Source organism: Hypanus sabinus, chromosome 6 (genome assembly GCF_030144855.1).
Source record: "Hypanus sabinus isolate sHypSab1 chromosome 6, sHypSab1.hap1, whole genome shotgun sequence".
NCBI lineage: Eukaryota > Metazoa > Chordata > Chondrichthyes > Myliobatiformes > Dasyatidae > Hypanus > Hypanus sabinus.
In genome coordinates, this window is record NC_082711.1 from 61,665,901 (window position 1) to 61,693,619 (window position 27,719).

Consider the following 27,719-nt stretch of genomic DNA (forward strand, 5'->3'; position numbering starts at 1 on the left):
GGTGTGTAGTGCACACGCACGTATCAGTAATGTATACATACTTCGATAATAAATTTACTTCCAAAGGGATAAGCCATTTACATGAAAGTGAGTGGAATGTCCATGGTAGGGATATTATTTAGAAAAATTAAGAGAGACAGGAATGAATTACACTTGGAAAGGAAAGTGATCAAAAATATTCAGCATGGAGTTTGGAAGGGGATTCTGTTCGGTCAATTGATCGAGTCTTTTGAAGAGATAACAAGATGTATTGATGAGGCAGTCTACAAAGACTTCATTAAGTTCTTTGACAAGGTGCCAGATTGAAGATAAATCAAATGTTACTGCCTATGAATACCAGGAAAAACTGTCTTGGTATTTGGAAGCAGAGGGGATAGGTGGGAGTATTATCTGTGATTGGAAGTGATGTATCACAGGGGTCATTGCTATAGCCTTGTGCTTCAGTAATATTAACATTTGGATGTGAATGTAGGAGGGATGATTAGTAAATTTTCACATGACACAAAATTTAGTGGTTTTGCTGCAAGTGTGGAGGATATCCTTAGGATGATATTGATGAGTCTGTAAAAATGATTGAGTAATGGAAGATAGGGTTTAATGGCATGAGATCTTCCATGCGTATTACGAAAATACGATAAAAGTATTGAGCACAGATATTTAAAAAGTCTAAGTGATTTTTTTACAAAAATAATCCTCTGATTAGAGTCATTTGTTTTTCATCTGCATGACTAATTGTACTGTTTTCTTTTCAAAACAGGGTGAATGGGAAATTGGTAGCTCTGAAGGTGATCAGGCTGCAAGAGGAGGAAGGAACCCCTTTCACAGCAATCAGAGAAGGTACAGTTTTGTTGTTGAACGTTATTTTCTGGCAGAGAAAATTTATCAAATTCCAGACAAGCTAATTACATACTTGTGTGCTGTTTAGTAAGGCAGTTAAAGTATATGCAGATTCATCTGTTATGGAAGCAGAAAAATAAGAGAAGTGATTACAGTCATTAAAAAAAATCAGCAATTAGAATACTGTAGGTTGTAATGACTGCACAATTAACTTAAAAAGCTGGGTTCTCTTACTGATGATGCTTACTATACTGGAATATGCTAAGAAACAAATTTAACTAATCCAAATAGAGGATATTGAATATGACAATTAACATAGTATTTTTAAATGTATATTTTTTTCCCTTCCTCAGTCTTTGACTCTTCCCTAGTAGAAGGGCATGGGTTCCTTTGTATCTCTTTGTATTCCATTGTGTCCCCATGTAATCACAGGGTATATGTACTAGGGCTGCTTTGAAATGACCTTTTCCACATGATTAAGGATGGCGTTAACATTCTCTATAGCATCTGCTGCTTTGGAATAGGTACATCATAATTACTTGGTCCTGGTTTTGGAATCCCATTACTAATGGGTCAAGTAGGATGTGTAGAGCAGTTAAAGGCAGAAATGTAGGAATGGCCAAGTGAGCTTGGAAAAGATGGGAGGGAAACAGGAAAGGGAATGGTGACAGGAGGCATTTAATGTTGATAAGTGTTAAAATATGGCATATTCACAGTCCAAATTGTGTGTTTTCATTTGCTATTTGATACAACTGATCAGGTTACATTGGAGATGCAGTTTATACTTCTCTAACAAAAACAAATTAAGTTACATTAAAACAACTTGTGATGTAATATATTTTTCCCAATAGAGTGATCACTATCCCACCATTTTTAGGTGCTTTGCATTTCATAGGCAACATCTGGAGGTGCTAGTGGTCCTGCAGCACCAACAGCTGGTTTTATGTCAAATGATTTCTATTTTGTACTATTTTATTGGCTACTAAAATGTCAGAATATTTAAGAGGAGGTCAACAGCAATTCAAAACAACCAAGGTGCTTCATGCCCTGGAAATAATGTTTTTATTGATTTTCCACAATGAAAAAATAAGTGTTAAAGAATTGTTTGTTAGAAAGATTCCTTTCCTTTAACAAAATCAGTAAATGTACGAAGAACTTTATACTGACACTTCGAAAATCCTTATAACTGCTACCTCCGTCACCATCTAGTTGTCTTGATGCAGATCAAGGTCAGATATTTTGCTTGTTTGACCACACATGTCAAATACGGAAAGCCAAAGCTTCATTATCTTCTTAAAATAGCAGGATGGAGCCCCTTGTAATTCCATTGGGAGTTTTGTTCTGTATTGGAGGCAATGAGTATGCAAAACATTAAAGGCAAAATATGAATGGAACAGGTGCAAATTTTGTGAAAACATATCAAAGAAGAATAGAAACTGGAATTTTGACTTAAGATACAGAGTGGATCATTTCAGGCTTTGAGCATGCATGTGGATGTTGGTGTGACTTACTGCTTGTTTGTTCGCAGCTTATTAAATGCCACAGTTTTGTTTAATGCCACATCTGATTAAGAAAACTTAATTGTGGCATTAAACAGGGAAAGAAAACATAATTTAAGAAGACATGTAATCTTAACTGATGAATGTAAGGCATAATTTGTGGAGGCTTAAGGAAAATAAACAAGGATGGTACATTTTTGAGTTTATATCGATCTGGAAGGCCTGAAGCCCGAGTCGATCAGTGGCTCAGAACAAATAGTAGAACATCACATTGATATGATCAGTAGGAAATTTATTGACATTAGGAAAGAAACTGTGATGAGTAGACTGGTAGGACTGAAGGCTAATAAATCCCCGGGTCCAGATGGTCTGCATCCGAGGGTTCTAAAAGAGGTGGCTCAGGAAATTGCGGATGCATTGGTAATCATTTTCCAATGTTCCTTAGATTCAGGATCAGTTCCTGAAGATTGGAGAGTGGCTTATGTTGTCCCACTTTTCAAGAAGGGAGGGAAGGAGAAAACGGAGAACTATCGCCCTGTTAGCCTAACGTCAGTTGTGGGGAAGATGCTTGAGTCCATTATTAAGGACGAAATAGTGGCACATCTAGATGGCAGAAATAGGATTAGGCCGAGCCAGCATGGATTTACCAAGGGCAAATCATGCTTGACTAATCTGTTGGAGTTTTTTGAGGGTGTAACAAGGATGTTAGACGAGGGTAAGCCAGTAGATGTTGTGTACCTAGATTTTCAGAAGGCATTCGATAAGGTGCCACATAGGAGATTGGTGAGTAAAATCAGAGCTCATGGCATTGGGGGCAGGGTTTCAACATGGATAGAAAACTGGTTGGCAGATAGAAAGCAAAGGGTAGCAGTGAATGGGTGTTTCTCAGACTGGCTGGAGGTGACTAGTGGGGTACCACAGGGCTCTGTATTGGGACCACAGCTCTTTACGATTTATGTCAATGACTTAGATGAGGGCATTGAAAACTATATCAGCAAGTTTGCTGATGATACTAAACTGGGTGGCAGTGTGACATGCGAAGAGGACGTTAGGAGAATACAGGGAGACTTGGATAGGCTGAGTGAGTGGGCAGATACTTGGCAGATGTCATTCAATGTGAATAAATGTGAAGTTATCCACTTTGGAAGCAGGAACAAGAGGGCAGAGTATTGTCTGAACGGTGTCGAGTTAGGTAAGGGAGAAATGCAAAGAGACCTAGGAGTCCTAGTTCACCAGTCAATGAAGGTGAATGAGCAAGTGCAACAGGCAGTGAAGAGGGCAAATGGAATGTTGGCCTTTGTTACAAGGGGAATTGAGTACAAGAGCAAGGATGTTCTTTTGCATTTGTACAGGGCCCTGGTGAGACCACACCTGGAATATTGTGTACAGTTTTGGTCTCCAGGTTTAAGGAAGGACATTCTGGCAATTGAGGAAGTGCAGCGTAGATTCACTAGGTTGATTCCTGGGATGGCAGGGCTGTCTTACGCAGAGAGATTGGAGAGATTGGGCTTGTACACGCTGGAATTGAGGAAATTGAGAGGGGATCTGATTGAAACGTTTAAGATAATTAAAGGATTTGATAGGATTGAGGCAGGAAATATGTTCCAGATGTTGGGAGAGTCCAGTACCAGAGGGCATGGATTGAGAATAAGAGGTCAGTTATTTAAAACAGAGTTGAGGAAGAGCTTCTTCTCCCAGAGAGTTGTGGAGGTGTGGAATGCACCGCCTCGGAAGACGGTGGAGGCCAATTCTCTGGATGCTTTCAAGAAGGAGCTGGATAGATATCTGATGGATAGAGGAATCAAGGGATATGGGGACAAGGCAGGGACTGGGTATTGATAGTGAATGATCAGCCATGATCTCAGAATGGCGGTGCAGACTTGAGGGGCCGAATGGTCTACTTCTGCACCTATTGTCTATTGTCTATTGTATTGCATATGACTGACTCTGTTCTTTTAGGTTATAAAGTTACTGACTGTCGATTTGATGATGTATTATCAATCACTGAGGTTTCCACTCCATGTATTGGTAATCTCTTAGGTCTGATACATACTCCTAGTTGAATATATGTCCCACTGTCCGTCCCATTATTCTTTTATACGGAATCAAAGGTAGCCAGCAGCCTGGAAGTACAACTTGATATCATTGTTTAAAAAAAGCATACAGCATTACACAATTCTAGCTTGAGGCTAGAAATGTGGGCAAGGGATATATAAATCTTGCCTCTTGTTAGCTGACTCGCAAAGTGATTTTGTGCAGTTTTTGTTTGCTGTACCAGTAACTGAAAGAATATGTACTAACTTCAAGCAAAGGATGAAAATCCCAATAACATCACAACTTAGACGATCTTTCATTCATTAATATCTGACAATATTTTAAACAGAGTTTGCTTATTTCTGCTTCAATAAGACCTTTTCAAAAGAAAACCTAATCTATTCTGTTCATTTGTACTACAATGCCCAATGTAATTTGGGAAGTCAGCAAACAAATGTGCAATAAATGGTTGGCGCAGTGGAATGTTGATGAACATATTGACCATTTTGACCATCGAAACTAATCCCATTTGCCCACAGTAGGTTTGTATCCTTGATGAACAGAGTTCAATTTCATATTTCCCTGAAAGTGTCAATGCAGGTAGATAAGGTGGTATAGAAGGAATATAGCATGCTTGCTTTCATATATTGGGGCATACAGCACATACCTGCAATGTTTTATTGCAGTCATAGAGAGAAACTGGCCCTTTGGCCCATCTAATCCATGCTGAAACCATTTAAACTAACCTGCAACTTGAACCATAGCTCTCCATACCCCAAGTACCTATCCAAACTACTAGACAACTGCGCTGCTCCAAAGAGTGCTATATGAGGTTATTCTTACCCTTGGGCATTAGGCTCTATAATGAGTCAACCTGTAGCTGGGGAAGTGATGACCCCCTTCTGTTAGACTGTTTGAAGTAACTTATTTTTTATTTGTTCTTACTTTTCTTCTATTATTTGTATACCTGTGCACTTGTAATGCTATTGTGACACTGTAATTTCCTTTGGGATCAATAACGTGCTTATCTATCAGTCTAAACCTTGAAATCGAACTCAGATGCTCCACTTGTGCTGGCTGCTCATTCTAACCTCTTATGACCCTCTGAGTGAAGTAATTCCCCTCATGTTCTCCTTAAACTTTCACCTTTAACCCATGACCTCTTGCTGTAGTCCCACCCAATGTCAGTGGAAAAAGCCTGCTTGCATTTCCCCTATCTATACCCCTCATAATTTTGAATACCTCTATCAAATTAGCTCTCAATCTTCCACGTTCTAAGATTACAGTCCTAACCTATTCAACCTTATAACTCAGGTCCTCCAGACCCTGCAACATCCTTGTAAATTTTCTTGTACTCTTTCAAACCTTTATTACATCTTTCTTGTAACTTACACACTGTATTTCAAATTAGGCCTCACCAACATCTTATATAACTTCAACATAAAATTCCATCTCCTGTCATCAATACATTAATTTATGAATTCCAATGTGCCAAAATCTATCTTTACGACCCTAGCTTTCAGTGAATTATGTACCTGTATTCCAAGATTCCTTTGTTCTATCATACTACTCAGTTCCCTACCATTCACTGTGTAAATCCTACCCTCGTTGGTCCTACCAAAGTTCAAGACCTTACAATTGTCTCCATTAAATTCTACCCAACAGTTTTCAGCCCATTTTTCCAACCGATGCAGAGATCCCTCTGCAAGCCGTGATAGCCTTCCTTGCTGTCCACTAGACCCCCAGTCCTAGTGTCATTCACAAATTTGCTGATGCAGTTAACCACATTATCATCCAGATCATTGATATGGATGATAAACAGTGTTACCAAGCTCTGGTTACACTGACTTAAAGGACTCTCTGTAGTTCTGGTTACCGCACAGGGATGGAAATGTTGCCCAGATTGGAGGACTTCAGTTATGGAGAGAGATTAGGCAAGTTGTGTTTGTTTCTCCAGGAGAGGGGATGGCTGAGGGTGATCTGATAGAAGTATGTAAAACTCTGAGAAACATGGCAAGGTTAGACTGACTGAATTTTCTGTCTCATGGTAGTTTTAAAGTGAGAGGAAGGAGCTTTAAAGGGGATATGAGAGGATTTTTTTTAAAGCCAGAGAGATGCTGATATCTGGAACTTGTTTTGGGAGGAGACAATGGAATCGGAAAGAATTTCTATGGATAGACAGGCACTTAAAGGAGTAGGATATATAAGAAAGCAGATCTGGTGTGGGCAAATGGGATTAGATAGAAAGATCAACATGGATGAGATGAGCCAAAAGATCTGATTCTGTGCTTTACAACTCTCTGGCTAAATGGTTGTTGCCAATTGCTGCTCAAATTAATTTATTAAATGGAATGCCAGGAAAAGCCAGGGAGCAGATCCTTTGTGTAGAACATCTTCCAGAATTTTACCAATATCCATTCACTCTTAGAGCCACCAAGCCTCAACATTTATAACGTTTAACCAACGGATCAAGAAAGTATTTTTTCTTGTAATTGGGGCCAAAAATTAAAAGGGGTTGATGATAAGAGTAAAGTGTAGGGAGATTTAATGTAGGTAAGATGCATCAAAACATTAAAATGCTGTTACATTAAAAATGAAAATTAAGTTTTATTTGCACTCACCTTTCTGCACAGGAGCAATTTAATTGGGTTGCCATTCACATATCATACTGAGGGGTTATAATCAAATCCTGCTCCATTCTTCACATGATTGCTTCATCACTAGAACAAGCAATCATTCTACATATAATGGTGATAGACTTCCCATTTGCTCTGGACTTAAGCTGAGCATGCATGGAACTCCAAGACATCCTGAAGTTTAACCTACTGATTGATTGCTGGTCATTTCATATGAAGCTATTGATTATTGGTCTGTTCCATTTGATCCCATAAAGGAAAAGCCACTGATGTATGTGGCAATCAGTACTCAGCCTCATTGACAAATAGCACTCAGTCACAGCAAAGGAAGTATCTTTATCATAACTTGTAATATTCTTATCCTGTCTCAAGGTCTTTGGGGAAGGGAAGTATCGTGAAGCAGCAGCAGGTAAGGCACCATGCATTGAGAGAAGTGTGGTCACAATGACTGACCGTGATGTTGGAGTTCATCTCCAATGTGAAGTGGTTGACAGTGTGATTTGTTGCCAGCACTAAGGCCGGTCACATACATGCCTTACTGAAATGAGCCCATTCTCACCTTGATGTCACCATGAATTCCTTGAATATCAGCAAATCTACCTTCGTAATTAAGTATACAAAGCATAAAACCCTCTTCATTGATAACTCAGTGAGAGAAATGTACAATTGCAGTCTGCATGGATGCATCACAAATTATAATAGGCTGTCTTTTTTGGAGTTGAATATTGGAACTTAATGCTTTGTAATGGTATTTTTCAGCTTCTGGTAAGAGTGATAACACTATACTTCTAGTTTAGATATGTTATAGAGCAAATGAGAAAAGATGTCCCATTTAATCTGCCAGTGCACTTTAACCCTCACCTTCACAGGTCTGTCATGACCAGATTAAAATCACACTATTTCCATCCTGCATACTGCCACCCTGGTGGCTTCCAAGATATTGCCGACTTAATCATATATTATTAGTGCAGTATAGTACATTCAGACTTGACAACAACTAGATTGAAATTGCTGAGGTGTATTTTATTGAATATTGACATAAGAAAAGAGAGAAGTTTATTCCATCAGTTCAATCTTCATTCAGATTGTGCTGAAATATTAAATATTTATTCCGAAAATCTTTCTTCACACAAACAAATTTAAGGCCAAGAATAATAAGCCTAATACATTTATAAAATGTGACTGATTTATTTGGATAGAAAGCCACAATAGGGCATAAAGTTGTACAGCATAGAAAGAGGCCATTCAGCCGCAGTATCTATGCCAATCTACATGTTAATCTACAGTAATCCCATTTGCCTGCATTGATTCCATAGCTCTCTATGCCCTGCTCATTCAAGATACTTGGCAAGATGCCTCTTAATTATTACTGTTTCAGGCTCCACCATCTATTCCAGAAACAAGCAACTGTTGTGTGGGGAAAAAAAACCCATTCAGATTCCCTTTAAACCTTTTCCTTACCTTTGACCTGAGCCCACTAGATTGAGACTCCCACAACATACGAAACAGATGGTGGCGTAAGAACGGGGGAGGGGAGCACCAGAGGGAGATGGTCTCTCCCCCATTCTTTCTCCCTAGGCCTCCCGTCCCATGATCCTTTCCCTTTTCCAACTCTGTATCCCTTTGGCCAATCACCTTTCCAGCTCTTGGGTTCACCCCATCCCCTCTGATCTTCTATCATTTCTGATTTCCCCCTCCCCATCCTACTTTCAAGTTTCTTACTATTTTTTATTTCAGATAGTCCTGACGAAGGGTCTCAGCCTGAAGCATCGACATTACTTCTTCCTATAGATGCTGCCTGGCCTGCTGCATTCCACCAGCATTTTGTGTGTGTTACAGTGTTTCAAATGCTGGCTAACCAACATTTAGTGCAACAGTAACATGACATCCCAACTTTTTCCCCCTCAGTGCTTTGACTGATGAAGACAAGCATGTCATATGCCTTCTTCACCACTCTGGTCTGCTTGTTTTCCCATTTTCAGGAAACAGTGTGTAAGTTCCCCAAGTCTTTCTATTCAACAACACTCCCCAGGCTGCTGCCATTCAATGTGCATGCTCTGGTGTCACTTCCTTTAATTTAATCTCTTTTCATTTGTCTAATTTAAGTCCATTTGCCATTCCCTGTCCACTTTCCCAGTTGGTCTATAATGCTGTTAAGAAGTAACAGAAATATAAAGCTCTTTACTACCACCAAGTTAACTTTGCATACACAATTGCTAACTTTTTGTGGATCACATAAAACATATAGCAGGAGCAGAATTCGGCCACTCAGCCATCAAGTCCACTCTGCCATTCCAGCACGGCTGAGTTACTATCCCGCTCAACCCCAATCTTCTTTCTCCACATAAACCTTTGACACTCTTACTAAGCAAGAAGCTGTCAACCGCCACTGTAAGTATACCCAATGACTTGGCCTCCACAGTCATGTGTGGCAGTGAATTCCACAGATTCATCACCTTCTGATGATAGAAATTGCCCCTCATCTCATTGTTAAAGGGCCATCCCGCTATTCTAAGGATGTAACCTCTGTTCCTAGACTCTCCCACAATAGCAAACATTCCCTCCACATCTACTCTATGTTGGCTTTGCAGGCTTTGCAGTATTCAATAAGTTTCCCACGCACACCCCCCCCCCCCCCCAACTTATTCGTCTAAACTCCAACGAGTGCAAGCTGAGAGCCAAACACAACTCATATCTTACCTTTTCAGTCCTGGAATCATTCTCATGAATCTTCTTTGGACCCTCTCCAATGACAGACATCTTAGATAAGAGGCTCAAAACTGTTCACAATGCTTGAAGTGTGTTCTGACTAATTCCTTATAACTCTCATGTATTCTAGCTTTCCAGATCTTACAGCATGCCAGGGAAGAAATTGTAGAGGCTTTTACTGAAGTTTTTTTTTCTGTTTTTGTTTTTTTATACATTTTCTACATCGCTACAGATTAAAAAAAAAACAGATCGAAATGAAGAACATTAATACAGTGCAAAAATAAACATAAATAATAATATAATACAAAAGAAGATAATTGAGAAAGCACCCACATTGAAGACATGTAAAATTATCCTCCCCAAGCCCCGCAATAAAAAAGAACTCCAGACCAACCACAACCCAATATAGAGAGTATAAATCAGGACATTCAAACCCCCAAAACTGTAAATACACTTAGCAACAGAAGATATTAATGCCTTCTACCAAAAAAAAAGGAGCTGAAAGCAAGGGACCGAAAAAAAAAACTTAGTTAAGAGGAAGGTTATGAAAGTACTCAATAAAAGGTCCCCAGACCTTATGGAACTTTGTATTCGAATTAAGAACTGAATAATGAATTTTTTCAAGGTCTAAGCAAGACATAATATCATTAAGCCATTGAGCATGCGTGGGCGGGGCAACATCTCTCCATCTAAGGAGGATTAAACGTCTAGCCAGGAGAGAAGGAAAAGATAATATTCGACACTTAGTCGAACTCAGACGTAAATCTGTCTCACCCAAAAAACCGAAAAAAGGAATTAAAGGGTTAGGTTCTAGGTGGTGATTCAGAATATAAGATAAAGTTATGAAGACATCTTTCCAAAATTCTCCAAGCTAGGACAAAACCAGTACATATGAATGAGAGAGGCCTCGCCCCTTTTGCATTTATCACAAATATTAGGGTAAAATCGAGATAGTTTAGATTTAGACATATGGGCTCTATGAACAATCTTAAACTGTAAAAGGCAATAGTGAGCACAAAGAGAGGTTGAATTAACCGATTTGAGAATCGAGTCCCAAGTCTCATCGAATAAGGAGATATTTAAATCATGCTCCCAAGCCATTCTAATTTTATCCACAGGGGCACGCTGTAAGGATGCTAATTTATCATGAATAAATGATATTAAACTTTTACCTAGTGGATTAATAGAAAGAAATAAATCCATAGCATTTTTCTCAGGCATTTCAGGGAAGTTAGGAATTAAAGGATTAATAAAGTGTCTAATTTGGAGATATCTAAAAAAATGAGCATTGGGCAGATTGAACTTAGCAGAGAGCTGTTGAAAAGATGCAAAATGATTATCAATAAAAAGATCTTTAAAATGTCTAATGCCCTTCCTATACCAATCATGGAATGCTGAATCATATGTAGTAGGTAAAAAAAAGTGATGATGTAAGATAGGGCTAGAAAAGGAAAAACCAAGGAAACCATAAAATTTCCTAAACTGAGCCCATATACACAAAGTGTGTCTAACAAGAGGATTAACAATTAATCTGGACAAACTACTAGGGAGTACAGAGCCAAGAAGTGCAGAAATAGATAAATCTTTGGTGGAACTCAACTCCATTGCCACCCAATTAGGGCACTCAGGTTGGCCATGGAAAAAAGACCAGAAGGTAGCACAACATATATTGGCTGCCCAATAATATAAAAGAAAGTTAGGTAAAGCCATGCCACCCTCTTTTTTAGATTTTTGGAGGTAAACTTTATTAATTCTAGAGCGCTTATTCTTCCACAGATATGACAAAATAAAAGAGTCTAAGGAATCAAAAAAAGATTTAGGAATAAAAATTGGGATTGATTGAAATAAATATAAAAGTTTAGGGAGAACATACATTTTAACAACATTAATACGACCTACCAAAGACATAGATAGAGGTGACCATTGTAACAGACTTTGTTTTATAGTGTATGAAAGATTGGCAAAATTTTCACGAAAGAGATCTTTAAACTTCCTTGTGACTGTAATCCCAAGATAAGTAAGTTGATTATGAACTACTTTAAAAGGGAGATCACGGATTGTTAATTCTTGTGCTTCTTTATTAATTGGGAAAAGTTCGCTCTTATGTAAGTTAAGTTTATAGCCAGAGAAATGGCTAAACTGATCAAGAAGTGAAAACATTGGAGGTAAGGATGTAGATGGATTTGAAAGAAAAAGTAATAGGTCATCAGCATAAAGAGAAACTTTATGCTCAACACCCCCTCTCCAAATCCCGGTCAATTCAGGACAATTTCGAAATGCTATCGCCAAAGGTTCTATAGCCAAATCAAAGAGAAAGGGACTTAAAGGGCATCCCTGACGGGAGCCACGTTTAAGGTTAAATATCTGGGATTTCTGAAAATTAGTCAAAACAGAGGTAGTAGGACACAGATACAGCAATTTGATCCAAGAGATAAAACTTTGACTGAAGTCAAATTTTTCTAAAACTGCAAAAAGGTAGTTCCACTCTATACAATCAAATGCTTTCTCCGCATCGAGGGAAATAACACATTCAGGAATCCCAGTTGGAGGTGAATATAAAATGTTAAATAAACGCCGAATGTTAAAAAAAGGAAGACGGTTGTTAATAAAACCAGTTTGATCATCAGAAATAATAGAGGGAATAACAGTTTCTAATCTATAAGCCAAAACTTTGGCCAAGATTTTAACATCAACATTAAGCAAATAATTCGGCCTATACGAGGAACACTCAGTTGGGTCTTTACCCTTTTTTAATAAAAGAATAATAGATGCCTCATTAAAAGAGGGTGGCAATTTACCGTAATTAAACGAGTCAGATAATACTGAGAATAACTGAGGAGAAAGAAGTGAAGAGAATGATTTATAAAATTCTACGGGGAACCCATCAGGTCCATGAGATTTCCCTGAAGACAATGCAGAAATTGCAAAAGTTACTTCTTCTGATGATATAGGCGCATTAAGTTTGGCTTTAAAATCAGATGAAAGTGAAGGAATATTCAAATTATTTAAAAAATGATCAACAGAGATATTCTCATTCAAAGATTCAGAGGAATAAATTCGAGAATAAAAATTTTTAAATGCTTCATTGATTTCTAAGTGATCCGATGTAAAGTCTCCATTCTCCTTCTGGATCTTTGTAATATGTTGCTTGGCTTTGGAACGCCTCAGCTGAATGGCTAGAAATCTACCAGATTTGTCACCATGAATATAAAAGCGACTCTTACTTTCAAGAAATTGGCATTCGACAGGTTGAGTAGACAGAAGATTAAATTTAGTTTGAAGTTCTACATGCTTCTTGTATAATTCAGGATTCTTAGTTTGAGCATACAGTTGATCCAATTCTTTAATCTGAATAATGGGGTCTAATCGATCTGTGCAGGACTTTCTATTAAGATTTGCTGTATAGGAGATTATTTGACCCCTCAAATATGCTTTCATGGCATCCCAGACAATCTGGGATGACATTTCAGATTATGTATTGGTGTTAAAATAAAAGGTTATCTGATCCTTAATAAATTTTAGAAAATCATCATCCGATAATAAAGTCGAGTCAAACCGCCAGTGTTTATTCCTCTGAGGGAGACCAGGAAAATTTAAAGACAAAGTAATTGGGGCATGGTCAGAAATCAGTATAGATCTAGTCACAAGAATAGACAAATGGAATAAGTTGATTATCGAGTAAAAAGTAGTCAATTATAGTAAAGGTATGGTGAACATGTGAAAAAAAAGAATAGCCTCTCTCAGTAGGATGAAGGAAACACCATATATCAGAGATTCTGAAATTAGAGAGAAAAGAGTGAATAGCTAAGGCAGATTTAGTATGTAGTCCAGTTACAGAGGATGATCGATCCAAATTAGGATCTAATCAACAATTGAAATTGCCACCCAGTATAAGAGAGTATGAGTTTAAATCTGGTAATGAGGAGAAAAAATGTTCAAAAAAATTAACATCATCAAAATTGGGAGCATACAGGTTTGCTAGTACAAATTTAGTATTGTATAATTTACCAGAAACAATAATAAAATGGCCATTTGTATCAGATATCTTATTATGGAGTTCAAAAGGAATATTTGAGTTAATAATGATGGAGACCCCCCCCCAGCTTTGGCGGCAAAGGATGAATGAAAGTGTTGACCCGCCCACTTTGACAAAAGCCGAGAATTATTAAAACTACGAATATGAGTTTCTTGAAGGAAAGCAATGTCAGCTTTGAGTTGTTTAATATGCGAGAAGACCTTCCTTCTTTTAACAGGATGATTCAATCCCTTTACATTCCAGCTCACAAATTTAAGTGTATTAACCATTATCAATTGTTAGTGCATAGAAGGTAGCAGGCATATAAAAAATCAAGCAGTACAGTAACAATCTGGGAGCAAAAATGTAAACATAGATCCGTAGAATCAAAACAGAGACATGTCCTGAATAACAAAGAAAAACAAAAGAAACAGTGAGCAATGTTGGAACTGGAGAACTCAACGCACCCTCGCAACCCAAAACTAGACGGCTACCTAAAAAAGCAGCTAGCTCTACCAAAAAAATTAACCCAAATATGACTTCCAGTTCTGTGTCGTTAACAAAAGTTCTGTATAAATAATATAGCAAATAATAACTAACTTATGCACTAGAAAACAGAATTACAAATAGGAACAACTTCAACAGAAGTATAAAACTTAATACAAAGAAAATCAGAAGAAAACTAAAACTAACCTAAGTAAAAGAAAAAAAAGGGAGGGAGAAAAGGGGGAAATTATAAATTCAAAGAGAGTACTTATCAACTATTTACAGAAAAAAAAGCAAAACTTAAACTATGAATCAACCAACAGGGAGGCCTTCAATAAAAACTCCACACCTCCAAAACAAGTTAAAGTCAATTGTAGTCTCTATAGATAAAGTTATACAAGATTACACAGGTAAAATCTAAAAGTCCGCAGGAAAACATTAAATTTAAATTATCTATTTAGAAAAAACGCACCAAGTCCAGGGAGAGATTGACTACAGCCCTTAGAGTTTCAATAGAAAATGACTGAATTATTCAAATAAAGTCTGAGTTCGGAAAAAATAGTTTTACTTCGAGAAGTACTTATCAACCATTTTAGAAGGTCAGACCGGTTCTGAAGAAGACGAGGTGGCTGGAAGACTTCCAACAAACGTCTCAGCCTCCTTCACTGATTTAAACCACTTATAATCTCCAGTAGTAAGTGTAATTCGAAGATCGGCTGGATTTCGGAGAGTGGGTCTGAATCCGCGATCAAAAAGCACTTTCATTACACCTTTAAACTCAGCACGCAACTTCAGAACCTGGGGGGCATAATCCTCCACAAAACGAATGACCGTATTTTGAAAAGCAAAAGTACCTCTGCGGCGTGCCTCCATCGTCAAACGGTTTTTCAGCTGGTATTGATGAAAGCATAAAATAATCGGCCGTGGACGGGAACCCAGAATTGCACGGGGAACATAAATCCTGTGAGCCCTTTCAAGCTCAGGTGGAGTCAGAAGAAATTCTTTCCCGAAAATCTCAGAGAAACTTAGAAAAAAATTCAACGGGAGAGCCCTTTTCGGTGACCTCTGGCAAACCAAGAATTCGTAGATTGCAACGTCTGCTCCAATTTTCAAGATCCACCATTTTGGAAAAAAGTTTACTGTTCTTCTCTTGGTTGGAGCAGAGAGTTTCAAGATATTGAACACGGCGTTTTAAATCTTCAGAAGTTAAGTCAATGCGAGATAAATGTTCAGCATGTTCATCCACTCTAGCATTAATCTGATCCAATTTGACATTCAGCTGGTTGAAAGAAGTTCTGAATTCAGTTCTAAAATCCATTAAAGTATCTTGTCGATGTTGTTCCAGAACAGCGAGAATGTCAGCTGGCAAAGCCATAGAAGTTTCCTTTTTCCCGGTTTTAGTACTTTTGGTGGCCATTATAAGATAGATGTGTTTGCAGGCAGGTAAAAGAGAACTAATAAAATACCTAACTAAGGTTTAAGAAGGGAGACATATAGTGCAAAGGTAAGAAGAATAACGGAGCAAAAGTTCGGAGCAACTAAACAATCGCCATCTTACCGGATGTCCGCTTTTACTGAAGTATTTGCTTAATTGTTAGCAACTAGCAATGTTCTAGTGGGCAGCAGAGTGGCTACCCTTCCTCATTGTTAAAGAAGGGTAGCAAGGACAGGCCAGGCAACTGCAGGCTGGTGAGCATGAATTAATTTGTAAGGAAGTTACTGGAGGGAATTCTGAGGTACATGGTCGATCATCACTTGAATAATCAAGGACTGACCAGGAACTGTCAGTATGATTTTGTACATGGGAGATAATCCCTGATGAATCTTTTAGAGATTTTTTTGAAGTACTAACTAAGAGGATAGATGAAGGCAGGGCAGTGGATGTTAATTTATATGGACTTCAGTAAGACCTTTAACAACGTCAAGCATGATGGACTGACCTAAAAGGTTAGGAACTGATTTCCTGTTTACCCTGACTCTAAGACCAGCATACCATATCAAACCTTGTCAAAGGCCTTGCTAAAACCCAGGTAGACAATATCTCCTGCCCTGTCCTTATCAATCGTCTTCATATAACTTAATCAAATTTGTGAGACATGATTTCCCACATGAGAAGTCAAGTTGATGATCAGTTCTTGTTTCTCCAAATGCAAATAAATCCCGTCTCTCAGAATTCCTTCCAACATCTTTCCTGTTGCTGACACGGCTCAGCGTCCTGTAAGTCCCTGGTTTAACCCTGCTGTCCTCTTTAAATGCACATTGTTATCTTCCAGTCTTCCGATAACTCACCCATGGTCAACAGATATTCAAAAATCTATTCCAAAGCCCAGTAATGGTAGCATAACAATCTGTAATTAAAACACAGTTTGAATGTCTGTTTAGCCAGCTTAGAGAAGCACGAATTTCAGCAATACAGACTATGCAATAATATAAACAACTGTGTAAATGTCATCATTCACACTTCCAAAACATTGTTAAAAGCATCACAAGAGCTTGAGTTAATGAGATAGATCTTATGATAAAGATTGATTGTTTTGGCTTCCTAGCATTAATGTTGCTCTTTTCCTGTCACATGACTCAATAGAACTTAGAAACAAAAAACCTACAGTACAATACAGGCTCTTTGGCCATTGCCGGGACAGCTCATTCCATGCACTCCCCACTCTCTGTGTAAAAAAAACTTTCCCCTGACATCTCCTCTGTACCTACTTCCAAGCACCTGAAAACTGTGCCCTCTCATGCTATCCATTTCAGCCCTGGGAAAAAGCCTCTGACTATCCACACGATCAATGCCTCTCATTATCTTGTACATCTCTATTGGGTCATCCCTCTGTCGCTCCAAAGAGAAAAGGCCGAGTTCACTCAACCTATTCTCATAAGGCATATTCCGCAATCCAGGCAACATCCTTGTAAATCTTCTTTGCACCCTTTCTACGGTTTCCACATCCTTCCTATAGTGAGGCGACCGAAACTGAGGACCTCACTTTAAACTCAAAACCAAAATTCAGTTTTAGTTTGAAATATTGTGTGTGCTAATCCTTATCACACCTGTACTTAAAGGGGATGTAGTTCTAGATTTGATCAGATAACACAGAAAAGCAAATGTATTACTAAATACCAAGTTTAGTATTTAAATAAAAAGTGAGTTGAACAACTGATTTCAGAACAAAGTGGTGAAAAGCAAAAAAAGTACAGTAATATTTGAAAGACAATTGAACAAGCATTTCCAGAAGCAGTTATTGAGAGATACTTAGAACTGCCCAGATGCTCAGCTTTTTCCTGTTTCCTATGTTGTTCCAAATGCTTAAGTTCTAGAATGGGTCAGCAGAGAAAGTGGATTAATTACTAGCATACTGTGAATGCATTATTTGTAACTTGTTATAGATCATTACTGCAAGGATTGAAACCTAATTCGCCAGCTCAAGTGATGCTGTCACCAAAGATTAAAGTAAATGTTGTCCTGGGCTGCTAGTCTCCTCCACCGAACCACATAAGATTCAGAATGCTGCTGCCACTGCCCTGATAGCCCTGTACTTCTGTTGCATCAGGGTTTCAGATCCAGCCTTGGAATAAGATTTCAAGTTAATACCAAAGTAAGGGTATTTTAACTAGGAGCTGACTTGAATTTTACTTGGATTGGTGGGACAGGAGTTTAAATGCTGATATCTTTCCTTGTGATGGCCTTTTCAATTTTTTAAATTCTTTAACTTGTTAGATCCAGAATATTACCTGATATATTTTTTTGAACTCTCCCATATGCTCGACAGGGAGAAGACTGAAATCTATATTTAAGAGCAATTAGAGAGTAGAGTAATAACTGGCTGAGGCAACACAATCTATGTTCAACAAATCTTAACAGAGGTCACTGAGGTTGGAGTTAGCAGAAGAGCTAAGAGTGAAGCAGTTAATGTACTATACTTCCAGGTGAATCAGGGTCAGGTATCTTAACACTGTCTTGTGTGACATGAAATTTGTTGTATAACAGCAGTACAGTACAAAGAAAAAAATAATATAAATTACAAGGTAAATTGTGCAAAGACAAAGGAATAATGAGGGGGTGTCCATGGGCCAAACCAGAATTCTAATGGTGGAGGAGAACCTGTTTCTGTTTCATGAGGTCACAGTTCTACAGAAGAGATTAAACAAAATTAATCTGCACAGCATTGGATTGAGAATGGGTTAACAAATAGAAAGCAGAATAAGAATACATGGATAACTTTCACACTGGGAACCTGAAGCCATAGGTTTTGGTGCCAGGGCCCCTGCTGTTCACTCTGTAGTTACACAAGTTTGCTGATGTCACAAGGCTACTAATGGAGGCTATAGTTAGCTTAGGTGAATGGCTGACGGCATGGTAAACAGAATATAATCATGGAAAGGATTTTTGCTGATTAAAAATGGAAAAGCTGAATACTTTTATATGGTAAGAAATTGAATGGTGTCGATGTTCATTACCATCACTGGGTGTCCTGATAAATGGAACATTGAGAATTAACATGCAGGCATAGCAAGTAATTGGAAGATAAATATTAACCTGTATCTCAAGAGGTTTTTGAATTCAAAAGAGAGATCTTACTTAAATTTTTTAGTCCCTTGGTGAGATTGTACTTGGAATGTAGTACGTGGTCAGGTCTCTGTCCCCAAGGAAGATACACTTGTAGCAGAGGGGTCTGGCAAAGATTCATCTGATACCTGGGATGGTAGATTTTTTTTTTTTTTGCACAATGAGAAATGAGGTAGATTCACCTACACTGTCATGATGCATGGCCTCAATGAAATATTCAGAATTGTGTATCCAGGAGGGTTTAGTCACTTTGTATTCAAAACATCAGTAGATCTTTCTGAGTGGCTTTCCATGAAGACCAATGCAAAATCTTTATTTACCTACATATTGCGCTGTTCCTAGCTGCAGGTTCGTCTGAGTAGCCCATGAAGAACTCATGCTAACTCATGCTGATTTGTTTTTACACTTCGGAACTTTTGTAGTTCAAATAAAATAAATAAACAAGCAAACAAGAAGATGGTGCAAATACCTGCAGTACCTACATCTGCTTACCTAAAAGAAAAGGGCCCCCCAGACACTTGATTTCTCTAAACCAGGGGACTTTGACAGATGCTTCAGACGCTTTGAGAGATTTAGGGTTCCAAGTAATCCCAGGTAGGTGTCAAAAGAGCATCCAGTAAGCACACTGCTATACTGCATGGGCGACAAAGCAGATGACCTCATGGGTGGATTAGGACTGTCAGGTACTCAGAAAGAGGAGCACAAAACAGCGCTGACAGATTCAAAGAATATTTCATAAGAAAGTGAAATGTGATACATGAGAGGGTAAAGTTCTGAAAGCAGGAACTGGATGAAGTGTACATGACTTCACCACAGCATTGTATGCCCTGTCAGCCAACTGTGCATATGGAAATCTGAAAGATGAGCTCATTCAGGTTGTTGGACACACTGGACACCAAGTTATCAGTGTGACTTCAGTTCCTGGCAAATCTCACACTGGCGAAAGCTATTACTATGATCAGGCAGAGTGAGAATATTCATCAGCAACAGACAGCAGTCAGGTGTGAAAATTATGCTGAGTTAAAGCAAGAAGCTGCACAAAATGAAGGGTTAAACTCAAGGTGCAGTCAGAAAGACTTTAGAAAGATGACTGTAGAGCTCAGTTCAAACAAAACAGACAGGTGAAACACAGCAGGTAAAATGTCCAACTGCAGGAGATGCAGCAAGTTTCCATTCCTCGTCAAAAGAGCTCTGTCCAGCAAAAGAAGTGAAGTACCTCCAATGCAATAGAGATGGCCATTAGAAAAGTCAGTGTCACTCAAAAACAGTACCTCAGATGGTCAAAGAAGACCATGATTCAGATGAAGAGAAAGCTTTCCTTGGGGTTCTAGTTTCAAAATTTCGAGGCTGGCATATTATGCTTCAAATGCAAAATGAGGCAGTGACATTCAAAATGGATACTGGGACAGATGTCACAGCCATTCCCAAATGTCTGTCCACAAAATAGGCAATACGCTAAACCCAACAAAAAGTGCTCATGGGGGCCAGGCAAACATAAGCTCACAGTGAAAGGAATATTTACTTGTTCAATCAAGAGGAAATAAAATCAAAAATTTTTAGTCAAAATTCCAACTCCTTCCTTTATACTGAATCAGAACTATGTTTATGAGGTCTGTTTTGTCCAAAATGAGTATGAACATCCAAATCACTGAATAGAACACTCATAAAAGCAAAGAATATGAAAACCTTATTTTCCAGCTTCTATGGCATAAGCTGAATGTTGCAAATTTTATTACAGATACCTGAATGTCTCTTATGCCCTGTAGACTATAAAAAATAGACTGTCATTAACCAATCATAGATCAACAGCAAGCTGGATAATTTTGAAAAGAGCATGCAAGTGTTGAAACAGTTGGACGTTACGGGAGATTTGCCCACCGGAGCAACAAATCCACAGCAAATGTCATTTCCTTGACCCTTCACTCAACCCTAAAGCGTATGGACAGCAAGGATACATTCATCAAGAGTACAGTCGATGTTTTGGATCAAGACCCTTTGTAGATCTCCCCCTCATCTCCATTCCTGCCGAAGGGTCTCAGCTGGACTGTACTCTTTTCCATAGGTGCTGCCTGGCCTGCTGAGTTCCTCCAGCATTTTGGGTGTGTTGTTCACAATCAATCTAACCCTTTGCACCTACATCCGTCATTTTTCTTACATACATGTGTCTACCTAAGAGTCTACTGAATATCCTTATTCTATCAGCATCTCCCACCTCCAGACAGCCACTAATCTACCTGACATCTCTCCTAAATTTTCGTCCACCCACCTTAAATGGATGTTCTCTGATAATGGCCATTGCTGTCTTGGAGTGAAAGGTGCTGGCTATTCACTGTATCTATGACCCATAACGTTATACATCTCTACTAAATTGCATCTCGTCCTCTGTTGTTCCAAGGACAAAGGGGCTAGCTCACTCAGCCTTCCCTCATTAGACATGGTCTCTATTCCAGGCAGCATTAGTTCTCAATCTGAACTATGTTTGATGGCAGAAGATATTGGGAATTTTACTTTTATTAAGTACAGTATATTCATTATTGCAACCTTCATGGAGGAGGCATTAATTTATAAAATATTAACCAACAATCTGAAACCTGCAGCACTTCTTTCATTGAAGCCCATCAAAATAATGATGCCATTCAAAAGTACCAAAATATTTTGTCCATGTTGTATTCTGGTCTAATGTGCAGGTACAATGTCCAACTCAGCAGCCTGAATTTTACAACTGTGATGCCCACTCCCTTAACGTTTGTCCTTAGAAATTAAAGGAGGGAAAACCAAAGTGTTAAGTTAAACTTCCAAGATTTAATGGACAAATTTCTTTTTGAGTCCAAAGGGGTCATTCTGTGAGCAAGTGCATTTATTCAAATCTGAGTGCTTTATGATGACTCCAAGATGCCTAATGTATTTTTACAAGCAATAGCTTTTATTGTTTTTTTTAATAGATGCATGGCACAGGTATTTTTTGCTCATCCAGACGCAGTTAATGAAAATGAAATGGTGAATTTCTGCAAGTCTACAAGCAGAAACATTCAGTGCTGCACAAAACACTAGGCTCAAATGTATTTCAGGAGTTTGATTTACAACTTTCTGTCTCAAAGGTCAGGATGTGATCAATCTGAAGTATTTGCAGAACATATAGCAAAATAATATTCTACTAAAACCACAGAGTGCTGCAAAAACAGGCGAACAATAAGCTTCATGTGTTAAAACTGAACACACTTTTACAAACAATTTCATTGTGCACTTTTCAAATGGATAGTTTAATTCTAAATGAAATTGGACACTCTCAGCAAATTCTGGTGATATTTTAATACCTTTAATTTTCATCATTTATGATAAATTGCAGTCTAGTAGCTCATTCTATTCTGCCAAAATCTAATTAAGAGAGAAGTGGAAGTATAATGGAATGCTATTAGGCAGTACAATCTAATCTGGTGAATCATGCATAGCTTTATCATTTCAGTAAGTGATGCATCAAAAATTAAAATTTCACCGATGACTGCATCCTAGCATAATATGTAGCACGTGGCAGTGTTGACATTACAGACATCCTGTATGTACATTGTTCCTTTCAAAAAAAAACTGTTGTTGTTTAGTAATGCCACACTCTAGGATGTAAGAAGTTGATAGTGTTTCATTTAGCATTAATTAAAAGGAATACGAAAGCCTTTGACATCCATTTTTTGTGAAGAGGGTCAACTTATCCAATCCTCAGCCTTTTGAGAGTTGAGTCAGTAGGCTGGGCCCAGCACGATCCAGCCCATTGAATGATTAAAGTCATGGGAGCCCCCAATTTCAGCTAGAGATGCTGAAATCCCGCTTTTTCCAGCTCAACTCACTCTCATGTGGAGCTAGATGATCAATATGGGTACTCCACTGCTTTTTGCCCTCTCTCATACAAAGCAAGAAATAAAAGACGTACGGCTTGTTGTCACCCAATGAATGGGCCATCGAATGAGCTTCATGAATGGAAAGACATGATATTGTACGGGGATGGGGAGTGGTAGCCGTGTATGAATAGGTGGAAGTCGAGGAGATCCATGCACAGAAAAGAGTGAGCAATTTAAGTGGGTGTGAGGAATGATTTACTGCAAAAGGCATACAAAGAGAATAACAATGTTTAAAAAGCATTTAGGATTAGCGTAAATAGGCATTAGATTGCATGGGCAAAGTAGGCTGGAAGATCCTGTTTCTATTGTTCTCTGAGACAAGATGCACATAATAAGATGCAGGTGAATGTACTGCCTTATTTAACAATCCGCTTGTGAGACTTGGATCATGAAAGGCAAGCTCTAATCATGTTGCTTTTGTCTCAGCAGCAGGGTTTATCATATCATTATAGAATCACAGAGCACTACAACACAGAAACAGGCCCTTCGATCCATCTAGTCCATTCCAAACTGTTAGTCTGTCTAGTCACATCTACCTGGAGCCAGACCATAGTGCTCCATACCTCTCTCATCCGTGTACCTATCCAAACTACCCTGAAATATTGCAATTGACTCCACAACCACCACTTCCACTGACAGCACACTCACAACACCCTCTGAGTAAAGCCCTCTGCTCCCATTTCCCTCTCACCTCTCACCTTAATCTTTTGACCTCTAGTTCTTGTTTCTCCTGACCTCAGGGAGGTCATATTTTTCTATACCTCTAAGATCTCTCCTCAGTCTCCTTTGCTCCAGGATATAAAGCCATAATCCAGTCAACCTTTCCTCAATTCTCAAGTCCCAACAACAACCTTATAAATTTTCTCTGCACTCTTTCAAGCTTGATGATATCCTTCCTGTAGATAGGTGACCAGAACTGAACACATTACTCCAAATTTGGCCTCACCAACACCTTATACAACTCCAACATGACATCCCAAATCTTTTGGTCAATACTTTGATTTATGAAGGCCAATTTGCCAAAAGCTTTCTTTAAGACCATATCTACTTTGATCATTTTAAAGGATAATGTAATAGAAATATTCAAATATGAAGGATTTTAATGCAATAACTCAGCAGAATTTGGAGTTAATAATAAGCTCTAGATTTCACGTAAATGGCAAAAGAAAATGTGGGCAAAGTCTGATAATTGCCTTGTGTATTGTATTAAGAGCTGAAATGCAGTACTTGAAAGTATGGTGAAAGCAGACTTCATAACGTTCAAAAGTGATTTTATGTAGATGATTTGTCTTGTTTTCCATTTTTTTTAGATGCATGGAAAGATTCATGCATCAATAATGGAATTATTGCATTTATAATGGATGAACCATTATAATTCTTGTGGCTTTGCGGAAATCAATCATTAGTTCCAGGAGGTGATCTAAAAGATCAAAGGAAAAGGTCTTGACATTTTTTTCTAAAGGTTCTTGAAGAATATTAAGTGAAAATGAAGAAGCACTTGCAAGAGCTGAAATGGGCTGGGTTGATTAGACCCAAACAATTTGAGAGTCCAGGAGATGTGGTAATAAGTGTTCAAGAAGAACAAAGTAAATGAAGCCTAATTTATTATCATGAAATGGAAAGCACAAATAAATCACTACACAAAATTCTGCAATGCAAGTCACAGATTTCAGGGATCACGGTTCTTAGGTATCACTTAATTGTCACTGTTGTCAGGGGAATTCTGAATTCTGACTCACTTATGAAACTGATTCCTAGGCACCAGTCATGATTCCTGGTCTATATGAAGCACAATGAATCCAGGGAAAGGTACCCTAATAAATAGGAGTTCAACAAGCGTAGAGAGACACACAGAGATAGAAACTCTTTGATAATTTGTTCTTATGCCATTAACCCGGTCTGGTTTCTTTCATCCAAACAATACATGTGTTCATTAACATTGTGTTCAGTGCACCCTTATAAATCAATTAGACGCTTTAATAATTACTCCTTATCCATCAGTCCACCAATGTTCTGGACCTAACATTCCTTTAGTTACAAAAGAGCATTAATATTACATACAAGCGATAAGCCTGAATGCAAAACAGAATCCATCAAGCCAATTTGACAGATACTAAGAAATAATCCATCAATCTACCTCTCAAAGTGAGCAAAAGACATTAATCATTAACAAACATCCTTATGTTAATGGTGACTGAGACCAAGAAAGAATCCAGCTGCTGTCAACAAACATTAGACATTAACAGACCTACAGTACAGTGTTTATCTTGCAGAGATATTCAACACACTCCCAGCTCACAAAGAGTTAAATTGTCATTTTGAACTGTTCAAATTTTCGTTCAATGTGGTACAAAATTTTATTGCAATACAAGTGCTCAGAATTGGGGGAAAGAAAAGTAGTCGGGGTGATTAAAAGGGATCTGATTCAATTTTAATAGTCCTTAAATAAACAATTAAGTTAATAGATCTGAAGTGGAAGTGGTTCAGAGAGGAAATATTTTGAGGTGAAAAAGATTACAGAAACTTCTGGGGGGGGAAAAAGTTATTTTTTTTCTAGTGAAGAAACAATTAGTAGATCTAGGAGTGAACATGAGGAATATTAAGAAGATCACCAGGAAAGCAAGAGTACTAAAATCTATGTATTGATTCTAAAGGAAATGATAAACGTGAAAATGACGATGTAGCGGAATTGTTCTTCAGTAAAGTAAATGGGATTTGTAAGAATTTTCCACCTTAATTTTTACAGGGTTTGAATACACAATTCTATTAAGAACAAGTGCATCAAGCTATAAAAAGTATCCATTAGACTCCTGTACTTACAAATGAGGATAGTACAGAAGACACATACTTATACTGTAGAAATCATTGGTGAGACCAGAGTGGGAGAACTCTACAAAGATACCTCAAAGAGGGCACACAACCACTGGTTCACTAAGATTATACCATGCCTATATGAGAGAACTGAGACACTGGCACACATTTTATTCAAACAAAGGAGATGTTTCACATTCTAAAGAGTTTTCTTTTACAAATAACTAAGGAAGGAGTTGTTCCTTTAGTTGTCGAGTCAATGCGAAATCACCAATTTAGAGTTATTGTTGGATGAAGATAGTAATGAGAACAATACACTGGGTCATTGTGAAGGATAGTAACTGCAAAAACTAAGGAATGATTGAAGGAAGATTGAACGATAGCAGATAGGGATGCAAGATTATTGAATGGGGAAGACAGTTGATTTGAGTTTGATTGTTCAAACAGTGATGTCAAAGACCCAGTGTAATTCTGTGGGAGTTACATTATAATTTAGTTACATCTATGCTTAAAAAGAACCAGATTTTTTTTTAACTAAAGCAAAAAATTTTATAATATCGAGCAGATCTGCAGTAGATGGAAGAGAATTGAAGGAAGAAAGGAAGAGCGATAGCATTTTAAACAACTAATGTTTTTTTTCCAAACGTTAATCCAAGTATCTCCATGATTACCATCTTTTCCACTGGTAAAAGTGTTTGCAGTTAACATCTTTGTTCAACATTTAAAACAGTGTTGTTTTTGTAATGTCTGTACCAAATCTGTAATGCCATTGACCATAGTGAATAATGCCATTTTAAACATCTGCTTTTGAATGCTTTGAATTTGCATTTTGTACTGTACACGGACAATTAGTGTCACCAGTATGCTTATTATTTACAAGTTGCAGTATAATTTATTGTAATTACTTTTTTAAACCTTCTTGGAGTGGTCCAATTTTTTTACTTTGGAAAAATAAAGGTATTCTTTTTTGGATTTATTTAAATAAGGCAGATTGATGTCTTTTGAACAATTAGTCGATAAGTATTCTCTCTCATATTCACACTTTTTACAATATCTTCAAGTTAGACATTTTTACAAAATATTTAAGTAATTTTCCTTACATGATTTGTTAGATACTGTTATGAATGTGAACCCCTTGTTGAAAGGTTCTATTGGAAGAATTTATAATTTATTATTACAATAGGATAAGCGTCCTTTACTTAAGATTAAACAGGATTGGGAGAAGGAACTCAATTTGACTTTTATATGGGAGGATTGGACACGGATTCTGAAGCTGGTTAACTCTTCCTTGATCTGTGCTAGTCATTCACTGATTCAATGTAAAATTGTACATCGTTATCATTTGACGAAGGAGAGACTTCCTAAAATATTTCCCAATGTTGACAAGTATTGTGATAGATGTAAAACTGAGATAGCTACACTGACACATATGTTCTGGTCATGTTCTATATTAAAACAGTTTTGGAAGTCGGTCTTTTCGACAATTTCTAAAGCATTCAGAATCAATTTACAGCCTAATAAATTGACTGTGCTTTTTGCAATATGGTATTTCAGTGTCTGACCAACATGTTATTGTGTTTGTTACATTGATAGCTAGGAGGGCCATCTTGGTGAAATGGAAGGATATATCAGCTCCTACTTTGTCACAATGGTTCTTTCAAGTGATGCTGTGCCATAGCTTGAGAAAATTAGAAGTCGAACCTTTGAACCTTTATTTGATTTTGAGAAGAGATGGGGCTCATTTGCTTGTTATTATCATTTCAGTTAACTGATGGATTTCCTCCACGATCTACATGTAATTTTTTTTTTTGATATACCTTTTTTTCTTCTTGGTGGTTTGATGTTTACTTTTAGAAGCTTTTTTAATGACGCATGGCTCCAGGGTTGTACCTCCAATGGGTTTCTTTTCCCCCCCTCACTTTTCTTGCTTAGTAGGGTTTTTTTTAATTCACAAAAATTTTCAATCCTTAAGGTAATTTCTTCTTTTTTGAGGCATTGTAAGTATTGTTACTTCAATATACTTGTGCTATTTTTTAATAATAATAATAATAATAATAAAAAGATTTGAAAAGAAAAAAAAAGATTATTTACAAGTTAAACACCCAACCTTTGTGTGGTTGCTGTGGAAAGATAATCGTAGAGTGTACCAAATAAGAGAGGAGGAACTTGTCAGAAATGTTGCCAAGCCATCCACCTCAAATCAAGTCAAGTCAACTTTTATTGTCATTTCGAACATAA

At 37.8% G+C, this 27,719-nt stretch overlaps 1 protein-coding gene across 4 annotated transcripts in view; it reads left to right on the forward strand.

Annotated features, from left to right (window-relative positions):
- cdk14 (cyclin dependent kinase 14) overlaps positions 1–27,719 on the forward strand; it is a 599,160-nt gene that overhangs the window by 198,937 nt on the left and 372,504 nt on the right. For all 4 annotated transcript variants that reach the window (XM_059972264.1, XM_059972266.1, XM_059972267.1 and 1 more), the window contains one exon: positions 758–837. In XM_059972264.1, the coding sequence (XP_059828247.1) occupies positions 758–837 (80 nt within the window). The remainder of the gene's footprint in view (positions 1–757; positions 838–27,719) is intronic.